The sequence below is a fragment of the Lissotriton vulgaris genome, chromosome 2_1 (genome assembly GCF_964263255.1).
Source record: "Lissotriton vulgaris chromosome 2_1, aLisVul1.2, whole genome shotgun sequence".
Classification (NCBI taxonomy): domain Eukaryota; kingdom Metazoa; phylum Chordata; class Amphibia; order Caudata; family Salamandridae; genus Lissotriton; species Lissotriton vulgaris.
In genome coordinates, this window is record NC_141687.1 from 508,871,259 (window position 1) to 508,884,065 (window position 12,807).

At 43.8% G+C, this 12,807-nt stretch overlaps 1 protein-coding gene across 1 annotated transcript in view; it reads right to left on the bottom strand.

The window, feature by feature from the left end:
• The window catches only part of PGAP1 (post-GPI attachment to proteins inositol deacylase 1), an 868,977-nt gene that overhangs the window by 125,996 nt on the left and 730,174 nt on the right, over positions 1 to 12,807 (bottom strand). The window contains exons 22-23 of the mRNA XM_086955415.1: positions 4,106 to 4,303; positions 1,578 to 1,713 (exon numbers count right to left, since the gene is read on the bottom strand). Coding sequence (XP_086811541.1) covers positions 1,578 to 1,713; positions 4,106 to 4,303 — 334 coding nt within the window. The remainder of the gene's footprint in view (positions 1 to 1,577; positions 1,714 to 4,105; positions 4,304 to 12,807) is intronic.

A 12,807-nucleotide genomic window follows, 5' to 3' on the forward strand; every position in this document is an offset into this window, starting at 1 on the left:
TTGTCCGCATTGTGGATCCTAAAAAGCAAACATTCAAATGGTATGCAAATAGCACCCCAATAAAGGAGGTAACTTCATACAAATACTTAGGTTTGAAATTGGGGCGAGGGCCGACGAACAAAGAACATAAAACCGAGCTAAAAGCAAAAACACAGTCTCTGATCTACGCATACCGGCAATTACAAAATAAACTAAGTTGTCCAAATTACTCACACCTGCTGAAAGTGATCAAAGCTCAAACCCTACCATCCTTATCCTACGCACTGGCCACCTGGTGTGGCAAAGAAGCAGGGCTGTTGAACAGCCTACAAACAAAAGTATACAAGGCAGTACTAAACCTTCCAAAATCATCAGCTCCGGCGCAGGTTCGCCTAGAATTTGGCCTTCTAAATCAAAAGTTTCGCAGTATGGGAACCTTTGTGAAACTCTGCCATAAAATACGCACGTCGGATGCCAATACATTGGACAACCTGTGCTGGAAAGAAATTGAGACTCAACAGAAACAGCAAGTTCCAAACAGTTGGGGAGGCTACCTGTCTCAATCCCTAATCTGCATAGGAATTGAAGAAACCTGGGACATGAATCCAGACAGATCCACTTTTGATAAAATTGTAAATAATGCGGTCAAATGGGAATCCTATCTGGAAGACAAGATAACTACCGCAAAAAGCGGACACGGGTGGACCGTGATAAATTCATATACCGGGATAAAACCGCAGTCCTACCTAGAAAGCCACTTTAACAATTCGTTAAAACAAAGATATATAAAACATTGATTAGGTCTACAGTTCTCAAAGGACCTGCTACCAGCCTGGAAAAACTGCCACACCGACCCCCATTGTCGCCTATGTGGATATCGAAATGAAACACTACCTCACTTACTATGTGTGTGCCCGGCACTTAAGGACTTGAGGAGACGGCTTTTAAAGAACATTTTTAACAAACTGAATATTCGGACTTGTAGGCAAGCCGTAATCCAATGGCTAGATGGATCATGTCCTATGCTGGCCTGCAGGGGGGTCAAATACATGATGAAAGCCCAATTTCTTCTACAGCAAGCTGACCTTGGAATTATACCACCAACCTGAAATAACTGACTCTTACATGCCACTTACAAACAGTTTTATTGCCAATATTTTAAAAATGTGTTTTATGTCCCAAGCTGATCTAGATGCATTTTGTAATGATTTTTAATAATTTTATACAATAAAAATTGACTTGACTTGTATAGCAAGATATGGGCTGGAGGAGTACTAACTTAATGTGCTTTTGGATTAGAATCAGTAGGCCAGATTTCAAATATTTTACTATGGTGATTTACTCTCGTAGTACTTCTGAACTCTAGGTGTAATTGAGAAGTACTGACATTTAAAGTCAAGTCAGGAGTATTACAAGGTTAAGTCATAGTTACTCATATACCAACATTTATCAATCAGGCCCAGTATGTCTGGATTTTGCTTCTGAACATGGAGGGATTATTTGTCCCAAAAGTGATGTGGGAGCATGGCTAATATTCTTTGTTCATAAAACAATAGCTTACATGCCAGTACGATTTACTTTTCTATATGTGTCATTACCTTAATCATATATTGAAGACTAACGATGAGCAGTGCAAATGCCCCACAAGTTGTCAAACAAATAAAAGCTAAGAATATGGAAACACCAAGTCTTTGAAGCGTAATTATTCTGTTGTCTTCCTGAAGTTTTGTGGGTCTGCGGGAATAAAAAGCAAGAGTTAGTGCTATTCAAATGCATTTCGTTCTATTCTGTCTACAGAAAAATTAGCAAAAGCATCTTCTTGGTAAAATTGATATTTTTAAAGAGGAAATCATAATCATGCTATTTATATAGATCTTTGAAAGGATGTTTGTGCTATTAAACGTTGTAGACGTGTGTCTAAAAAATGGGCATTGTTTAACTTAACAACTGATCATCCTGCATTACTCCGTGCTTAATTTGTAAAATAAAAAATATATATAACAAGTGCCAGGGTCATTGTCACGAGGCCACGGCAGCTTTCACTAGCCATTGCTCCTGCTAGCACTGCCAGTGATATGACCTGCGCAACTACTGACCCTCACACTCCCTCACGTTTGTCAATTCAGACTATTCTAGACCACCGAGAACTTTAAGAATGGCTGGCTGGCAGGTATTAGTCAGTTTTTACGTATATTAGGTAATTAAACAACTGTTGTGCTGATTTCGAAAACAGATAGAATTAATAATGCCGCAAAGTCCAACAAAGAGCTCTATAAAATATTAAAGGAATTTACCATCCCCCTTATCGACCAATCTCGCTACTGCCTTATTTCGGGAAGGCGCTTCAGTCCTTGGTAAATAAACAACTTACCGCCCAACTGGAAAACCATGGACTCCTCGATCCATCACAAACAGGCTTTCGTCGGCACATAGTACCGAAACGGCAGTGATAGAGATGGTCGATAATATCGGGCTGGCCCTGGATAAAAGAGAATCAGCTATGCCAGTCCTTTTAGACCTGTTGGCCGATTTTGACACCATCTCCCAAAGCATTTTAGAACAGCAGCTCTGGGAGGTGGGAGTCAGGGGGAAGGCCTTGGACTGGTTCAAAATCTAATGAACCGTTCTACCACCGTACACATAGATACTCTGGCCGCACATAGCAGGCCAGTAATCATAGGAGCTCCACAGGGATCCGTCTTGAGCCCTATGCTTTTCAACTTCTATGTAATACCATTGGCCAGGGTAATCAGGTCCTATGGCTTTGAGTCTGTGTTTGGTCCGGACTTTGCAGACACAATGACCCGGTTAAAGAACTGCATGACCCATATTAACCAATGGATGGGTGTTGTGGTAAATGAAGATATAAAGTAGATGGTAGCCAGGTAATTGATCCAAGTATGATGTTTATTAGTTGGTTTAAATAAGATAAGTATTAGGTCCCACCAGGAGCTTGATGGATGTTGCTCAGCCCTCACTCACCAACTGACATTCTCCACACACACCAGGCACACACACATTCTATTCACTCCGACATCACGCACACCAACATTCCACGCAGACATCTCACTCATACTGGCTGAGCAACCTAAAAGGAGATAAATCTAGTTACAACAATGGGCTATGACAAATTACAGCTCAATGGCAGCAAAACCAAGATCATTTTGTTTGGCAGGGCTGATGAGCATTGGTCTGACGAGGGGTGGCCGCAGGAACTGGGCGCCTGCCCATCCCATAAGCAAGCAGTGCGTAATCTCTGAATAACTATTGACAATAAACTATCCATGAAAAACCATGTGAATCTTGTATTAGGCACCTGCTATGGGATCCTGCGTAACCTGCGTAAAATCTTCAGGTGCTTACCTATCGAATCCACGAAACATTTGGTACAGGGTCTAATTGTAAACCGTATGGACTGTGGGGATGCTTTATTGGCCTACCTAAATGAAGATATTTTTTCCTTCAGAACACTGCTGCCAGACTCATTCTGAACCTTCCACCTAGGTCCTCTTCAGCCCCCAGCCTCAGATCCCTTCACTGGCTTCTGGTAAAAAAAAAGAGGCCATTTCAAAATCTTATGCCTCACTCACAAGACCATGCATGGCACTGGACCCAGTTACCTAATGAAAAAGCTCAGCAGGTACCAGTCAGGTAGACTGTTAAGATCCATCTCTAAATCTCTCCTTACCCCATTCTGTGTCCGAACAGTACAAAGGAGAGGAGATTCCTTCTCCTTTCTCGCCCCCTACCTCTAGAACAAGCTTCAGCGTCCCATCTTATCTCCATAACTGAACATAAGCGCTTCCAGAAGGAATTTAAAAACATGGCTATTCGACCAAAATTAACAAGGTTCAGTCTTTGACCATTCTCCTTCTGGAGTCACACAAACGCCGTGAGACTTTACGGTGATTTGTGCGCTCAATAAGTTTCTGTGACTTTGACTTAAACATAGAATACCTATTAAAAAATGAATAAAACTATCACGGTCAGATATGTGTGGGGCTTAAGAATTTATAGACGTTGTCATAGTTAACTGTTACAATAAACTGTAAACTTAAAAAAAAATAATAATAATAATAATTCCAAACAAGCATTTTAAACCAGGGATATAGAATTTTCTAGTTACCTTTTCAGAGCTATCCACAAGTAGGAGAGACATCGTAGGGAAAAATGAAACAATATTCCACACCAGTAGGCAATGCTTATCCCAAAGAAAAAGAGAATCAAGGACACAAATGGAAACCACACACCCTGAGAACTCTGAATAACAGTGTCAAGTGTCCACAGAGGCAAGCTATCCCAAGTAGCTTTAAACCAGCCATACCTGCAAAACAAAGAACAAAACAACAAGATTGCATCGCTTTTTGGTGTAAATCAAACACACGAAACTAAAGGTACAGGCTTTAAATCTTTGACCCATGTGAAATTCCTTTTCTAGATATCCAAACTAAGAATGCAGCTAATTCATTTAATTACACAATACGTGTTAGTAATTCTAAATAGTACTACTTGCTTCCGCTGTTCCATAACTCCACAATTCCATTACAAACAAACGTATACAAGAATGTAGGCTGAGGCAATATATTATCGCACCTACTACTTCAGTGGGAACATTTGATCTGGCATATGCTTGGTGCTCAGAACCGGAACATTCATCCTCTTCAACTTCCAAATGAAAAAAAGCTCCTTGAACAACTTTCAATACAAATTGTTCAACACCAATCATCAACAATACGTATCATTTTTAGTTCAAAATAGTTCAGCACAAATAACTTTTTTAACAGTAATGCCTCAAGTATTATGTCAGTCTGCACACACCTTATATCAAATACAGAGACTGTAATGAGTATAGTTCGAAACAAGTTCTTTAGTCATATCTTCTTCTAAAGTCTCCTTAAAAACAGTAGCCAACACATTTCATCCTCATGGACTTCTTCAGGGCTTTCTTTCAAGTCTTTCCAATATAGACTTGATAGGAATATTTTATAGCGTCTGCAGTATGTTTAAATCCCTTGTGTTGCTCTACCTTGTGGGTTCTTATATTTTATATTAAGCACGTCAGTTTGTACAAAGGATCGATGAACTATACTCATTGCAGTCTCTGAGTTTTATTTGACGTGTGCGCAGGCTAACATATTACTTGAAGCATTACTGTTAAAGCACAAGTTACTTACCTTCGGTTACTATATATCTGTAAGAAACAGTAGTTAGTATTAGATTCCTTACCTTAGAATATCCCCAGGCGTCAGACTGGATCCGGAAACTTTTGCATAGCAGTACCCCTGCGCATCGGTAGGCATCATCGTCTGCGGCTCCGCGTCCGTCGTCGGTGCCGGGATGATGTCGCCGGAGTACTTAGACGCCGCCCTCGCGCGCTTACGTCAGTTCTTATACACAGCTTTTCTGCGCCAGAAACGCAGAGCCGTGAGAAAAACGAACACTGGTGCCATGAAACTAGGGCCCTGAAAAGGGATGACCTTAACCCTAGATATCGGTTCAAAGAACGGGGAGGATGGGTGGGGCGGTAAGGAATCTAATACTAACTACTGTTTCTTACAGATATATCGTTACCGAAGATAAGTAACTTGTGCATTTGAAAGAAACAGGTTAGTATTTGATTCCTTACCTTAGAATAGATACCCCAGCAATACCAACCCCAGTGGTGGGTCTGCGAACCAATAATCACACCAGAAAGTCCTGGAGGACGGAACGGCCAAAGAAGCCATCCCTCCGGAATTGGCTGTCGAGGCAGTAGTGTCTTGCGAACGTGTGCATCGAGGCCCACGTAGCTGCCTGACAGATGTCCTGCAAGGGGACTCCCCGGCCCAGGGCAGTAGTAGCCGCTGTGGCCCGAGTGGATTGGTCCCTCAGCCCAACAGGAGGCTCCTTCTTAGCTAAAGAGTAGCATACCTTGATACACAAGACGACCCACCGAGAGATGGTCCGTTTGTGCACCGCCCGTCCCTTCTTAGCGCCCACGTAACCAACAAAGAGTTGGTCATCCACCCGGAACTGGCGTGTGCGATCCAAAACCGCTTTTGGCCGCCATAAGTGTGGCAGGGTATGCTCAGACGTGAGTCCCTTGCTCATTTTGCCACTGGATTCAAGCAAGCCGGGCTGTTCGGGCTGGACTGTTCCCATGAGGCACAGGGTCAGACTGATTTGCATATAGCCATGTCTGAACTGGGGTGGCAGAGTGGGCTAAAGAACAGTGATGGATTAAACCCAGATCTTTTGACTGGGTGTGAGTGTTTGATTGATTCAGATGCTCCGTCCATCACCACCCCCTTTTGTACCGCTTTTGGCCGCCATAAGTGTGGCAGGGTATGCTCAGACGTGAGTCCCTTGCTCATTTTGCCACTGGATTCAAGCAAGCCGGGCTGAAGACGGCTGGAATGCCAGAAACCGGTTTTCGGAAGCTTGTTTACGGTCCAGGGAAGACATGGCTTGGCAGTTCGGGCTGGACTGTTCCCATGAGGCACAGGGTCAGACTGATGTGCATATAGCCATATCTGAACTGGGGTGGCAGAGTGGGCTAAAGAACGGTGATGGATTAAACCCAGATCTTTTGACTGGGTGTGAGTGTTTGATTGATTCAGATGCTCCATCCATGACCACCCCCTTTTGTACCGCTTTTGGCCGCCATAAGTGTGGCAGGGTATGCTCAGACGTGAGTCCCTTGCTCATTTTGCCACTGGATTCTAGCAAGCCGGGCTGAAGATGGCTGGAATGCCAGAAACCGGTCCTCGGAAGCTTTTTTCCGGTCCAGGGAAGACATGGCTTGGCAGTTCGGGCTGGACTGTTACCATGAGGCACAGGGTCAGACTGATTTGCATATATCATGTCTGAACTGGGGTGGCAGAGTGGGCTAAAGAACGGTGATGGATTAAACCCAGATCTTTTGACTGGGTGTGAGTGTTTGATTGATTCAGATGCTCCGTCCATCACCACCCCCTTTTGTACCGCTTTTGGCCGCCATAAGTGTGGCAGGGTATGCTCAGACGTGAGTCCCTTGCTCATTTTGCCCCTGGATTCAAGCAAGCCGGGCTGAAGACGGCTGGAATGCCAGAAACCGGTCCTCGGAAGCTTGTTTCCGGTCCAGGGAAGACATGGCTTTGCAGTTCGGGCTGGACTGTTCCCATGAGGCACAGGGTCAGACTGATTTGCATATAGCCATGTCTGAACTGGGGTGGCAGAGTGGGCTAAAGAACGGTGATGGATTAAACTCAGATCTTTTGACTGGGTGTGAGTGTTTGATTGATTCAGATGCTCCGTCCATCACCACCCCCTTTTGTACCGCTTTTGGCCGCCATAAGTGTGTCAGGGTATGCTCAGACGTGAGTCCATTGCTCATTTTGCCACTGGATTCAAGCAAGCCGGGCTGTAGACGTCTGGAATGCCAGAAACCGGTCCTCGGAAGCTTGTTTCCGGTCCAGGGAAGACATGGCTTGGCAGTTCGGGCTGGACTGTTCCCATGAGGCACAGGGTCAGACTGATTTGCATATAGCCATGTCTGAACTGGGGTGGCAGAGTGGGCTAAAGAACGGTGATGGATTAAACCCAGATCTTTTGACTGGGTGTGAGTGTTTGATTGATTCAGATGCTCCGTCCATCACCACCCCTCTTTTGTACCGCCAAATAGAAAGAGAGCGCATGTTTTGTGTCCAGACGGTGGAGCTGCTCTTCCTCTTTAGAGGGATGCAGAGGTGGAAAGAAGGTGGAAGGCAGTTACTACCTTGGGCAGGAAAGAGGGTCTTGTCCGCAACACAACCTTGTGCGGATGGACGAAACGAAGGGAGGCTTGGATGAAAGAGCCTGGAGCTCACTCACTCTCCTGGCAGAGGTGATGGCAACCAGGAAAGCAGTCTTAAGGGTAAGAAGATGGAGAGGACAGCTATGAAGTGGCTCGAAGGGAGCGCACATCAGAAAAGTAAGTACAAGGTTCAAGTCCCACTAAGGCATTAGGAAAAGAACAGGGGGGAAGATATGAGTGATGCCCTTCAAGAACCTATTAACAACCGGGGACTTGAACAAGGAAGGCTGATCAGGTAGCCTTAAGAAGGTGGAAAGCGCAGAAAGGTAGCCCTTGATAGTGCCCAGAGCAGAGCCCTGCTGGGAAAGAGAAAGAAGGAAGAGGAGAACCTCAGAAAGGGGGGCAGAGCGTGGATACACAGCCTTTGCTGTGCACCATGCCACAAATCTGTTCCACCTGCAGGTGTATACCGACTTTGTGGAGAAACGCCTGGCTGCCAGAATCACATTACAAACTTCAGGAGGCAAGTCAAATGGCCTCAACTGTCGCCGCTCAATCTCCAAGCATGGAGGTGGAGACTGAACAGGTTCGGGTGGAGGACCGTCCCCTGCTGCTGGTATAGAAGGTCCTCATGAAGAGGTAGACGAATTGGGGGATTGACAGACATGCTGAGTAGCTCGGGATACCAGTATCTCCGTGTCCAGTCCTGAGCCACAAGGATAACTTGGGCCCGGTCGCCTCTGATCTTCTTCTTCTGGGCAGAAGTGGTATAGGCGGAAAGGCGTACAACAGACCGCAGCTCCACTCGCGACGAAAAGCGTCTCCGATCGAGTGCCACCTTGGAAATTCCGCTTCTAATTTGAGGGGTTTTGTCCTACGGATCCTGGCTGGACACGTTACAATTGGTAAAGAAGATAGTGCCAGGATTCGATTTTAACAGACCAGAACTGGTTTATTCAGCTGGTGTGTACCTTCCAATATTTATTTAGAGAAGGTATGCGTTTGTCATAAATCTCGCATTTCAAAACAATTTGCAAACTTTCAACAATATACAGAGGCTGAAAAAATCCCTTTTACTGGGGATATGGGTAAACATAATATTTCACATTTCAGTACATTTCAAAACAATGTGTATAAACAAGAATAAATGTAAAATAATTCATGAACAATTACGCTTTCATCATTTTTTTCATACATGCATTGAATCCTATACACCAAAAATAATTAAGGTACATTCATTGTTATATCACTATGCTGTGTGCCTACAGCCAGATGGCCGACGCGTTTCCAAACCCTTCTGTTAGTCTAATGGGTTCTTCCTCAGGGCCGGGCTGTGTACGTGTGGTGTGGAATTGAGGACATTTAATATCTCCTATTTTCCTGGGTTTTTCGCTAGCTTTAAATATAAGCCATATCTGAAAAATTTACCTTATCTGATAGGTTTATAGGCTGCTGCTTTCAAGCACGGGTTATCGGTTGTCTTTGACTTTTCACCATTACCTAAACATGGTTAAGGATGGGTGAATTTAGTGAATATATTAATTTCCACAACTCTTAAAACTGAATGGTATCTGCATTGGGACTGCGCTAGCACTTACTTGCTTTTATTCTGTTGATCTCTCAAAGTAGTGTTGTTATTAGGGTGTATTTCGTGTTCCGCGGTGACTCCGATCTGTGTGTTTAAGAGTTCGGAATCAGTTTCACGAGTAAAAAGGAAACATTTAATGGAGTTCAATGTTTGTTTATCATTTTCGCCTACCTTCGTGTAGCGCGGCTGGCGACCCGAGCTCCTCACTTGGTTTGAGACGAACGTTCGCGTTCTGTAAAGGAATCAAGCCCATGTTGGAGTTTACTTTGGCATTGATTCTGTGTTACCGCTGCGCTTTTAAAAGGACATTCTTAGTACTTTCTTACCTCCGGTTTTGGGTCGCTTGCTGCGCTTGGGGTTCTGTACGGCTGCTTGTCGCTCTGAGTGCTGCTACTCTGATTTTGGGCTGAACACCAGAAGGAACACGGTTTCCTGTTTAAGTATGTAGCTAGGGATTGTGGGATTTGTAGTTTTCGGGGAGAAACTGGTATTAATGATTTTGTGTGTTGAGCTGCGCGCAGTATTTAGCTCTGTACCTTTTAATGGGTCTTTCTTAGTAGTGGGGTTCACGTTGGACTCAATAATTGGTTCTTTGTAATTCTGACATCTCGTTCAGACCATCCATCACGCAATTAAATTTTAGTATTAGATAAGCCTCTTTTTTTATTAGCATGGTATCAATGTTTCCTCCTCTAGGAGGAACCTTCATGGCTTGTAATATTGTCCATTTGAACTCATTTTCATTATGGTTCTGTTCAACAAAGTGCTGCACCATGGGTGCGGACAGTACTTTGTTCTTGATCCTAGATCTATGTTGGGATATTCGTTGGTTGGCTTTTTGAGTGGTTTTCCCTATGTACAATTTAGGACACGGGCACATGACTGCATATATTACATTTTGTGTTTTGCAGTTCGAGAACTCTCTATGTATCCATTTTGTTGTTTTGAACAAAAATTCCTCACCTTCAATTGTGTTAGGGCATGACGCACACGACCCACATTTGTGGTGGCCTGTTACAGGCGGAAGTTTCCACAATGTGCGTAGGTCAGTTTTGGATTTGCTGACTCCCAGATCGGCCCTTACAATCCGCTGGGCTATGCTTCTATTTTTCTTTAGGGCAAACAGAGGTTGCTCCATCGGGACTTCTGAATTTTTTATCAAGTGCCAATTTTTCAGAATGATTGATTTCAGCTTGTTTGTGTATGGTCCAAAAGTGGTGACACATACTGGCCTCTCCAATGGTTTGGTTTCTTTGTTGGTTCTCAATAACTCGTCACGGGGAGTGTGCCATGCCCTAGTGGTTGAATGTTTCAGCAATTTATGGGGGTAACCCCTCCGCTGTAATTGATCACTCAGTATTTGTGAGTGGATCAGAAAGTCTTCTTTTCTAGAGCAATTCCGTCGAATTCTCAGCATTTGTCCGTATGGCAAGTTGGATTTTAAACTTTTAGGGTGATAGCTGGCATAATGTAGAATTGTGTTCTTGTCAGTATCTTTACGATATAAGGTGGTGGTCAATTCATTTTCGTGGGGGAAAACCACAACATCTAGGAAAGTAAGCGATGTTCTGCTAAATGTCATTGTGAATTTTATATCTGGGTGTCTGGTATTGAGCCACTGATGGAACTGGGTCAGCATTTCTTCTGACCCCTTCCATTGGCACCAGATATCATCAATGAAGCGATACCATTTGACGATGTTTTGGAGGAATGGATTGTTGCGGTAGATGAAACGCTCCTCATACAGGGCCATGAAGAGCACTGCCATTTCTGGGGCATAAGGACACCCCATGGCAGTGCCCTTCACCTGCACGTAGAACGTGTCCATGAACCGAAAGTAGTTCTTTTTGAGGGCTATTCTCGCTAGGTTGATAATAAAGTCTGTGGGGACTCTATGTGGTCTGGGTCGTGTGTCTAGAAAATATTCCATTGCTTCTAATCCTTCTTGTTGAGGGATTTGAGTATAGAGGGAGGTTACATCAAAAGATACCATCACCTCTTGGTTTCCATCAAATGGGGAGCCTTCTACCTTGTTAATGAAGTCCCTGGTGTCTTTGAGGTATGATCTTACTTCAGACAAGAAGGGTTTAAGGAACACATCCACGTATTTCGCGAGTGGTTCCAGTACCGAATCACACCCGGAGACTATGGGTCTTCCGGGTGGTTGAACTAAGTTCTTGTGAATTTTTGGTAAAAAATAAATTACCGGAATTCTCGGGCTTTTTTTGTCTAAGTATTGGAATTCTTTCGTTCCTAGTATCCCCTTGTCTCGACCTTCTGTGATTATAGTTCGGATCTCAGCTGTTATTTGTGGAGTTGGGTCCTCTTTGACTTCTCTATACCACTCGGTATTTTTAATCTGGCTATTTGCTTCGGTAATGTATTTCTCTCTGTCCCAGACCACAAGGGCGCCCCCTTTGTCTGCGGGTTTTAACACTATCGATTCGTCGTTGCGTAGAGTATTCAAAGCTGTTTCTTGTTCCCTAGTGATGTTCCTCTTGAGGAACACTTTTTGTTTGCTTAATTGGGTGATGGATGACAGAACGATCTGCTCAAAGGCTATTATTTCCTTTGGAATGGTGTATGTGGGGGGTACAAACGTGGATTTATTGGAGAGATTAGAGGGTTCATTAACTCTGGTGTCGTCTCTGTTATGGAAGAATGCTTTTAGTCTCAATTTCCGACAAAATTCCAGTGCCTCAATTTTTAGGTGCGTCAGGTCAGTATGAGTTGTTGGTACAAATTTCAGTCCTAGTTCTAATACTGATTTTTCATGTGCAGTTAATTCCCTATTTGAAATGTTCACTATGGAGGTCTGATCTACGATTTGTACTGGGTTCGTCGGGTTCTCATTTCCCATGGTTGGGGCTGTGGTTTGAATCTCACTCTTCCCCTGCCTTCGCCCTTTTCTAAAAAAGGATTTCTTTTTGAAGATCCCTCCCTGGGGTCTGAGTCGTTGGCCGATTCAGAAGATGAACTTTCAGAAAAGGTTAAAAATCTGTTCTTGGACCTCCCTTGAAACTGTGACAGTGCTCGTCTAGATTCAGCTTGGGTGTAATAATCCTCCTTGAGGTATGGGTAGACTGATTCTATTTTGAAGGATTTAACGTCTTTTTCAAATTTGTTGGACCTGAAATTGATGGTGTTGTCCCTGAATGTGGCAATTTCCTTATTGATCTTTTCAAGTAAAGCTTTGGCTTCGTCTACAGTATGATTGTCCTCTATAGCTTTTGTTAAGGCCTCTATCTCTTCTTTTTCTTTATCACAAATCCTTTTCGCCGTTTCAACCGTGTGGACCATAAGGTCTCTACTGCATTTTGTCGCTATGTAGCTAAAACCTTTTTTGTATAGAGGGTCCTTGGAAATTCCAACGCGCAGAACTGATGACATTGCGCGTTCTCTTCTGTGGCAAATAGATCTAACCAAGGGTCTCCCCACTGCTGAAAGAGGCCTTGCGCCACGTCTGAGTTCAGAACCATTTGTGATC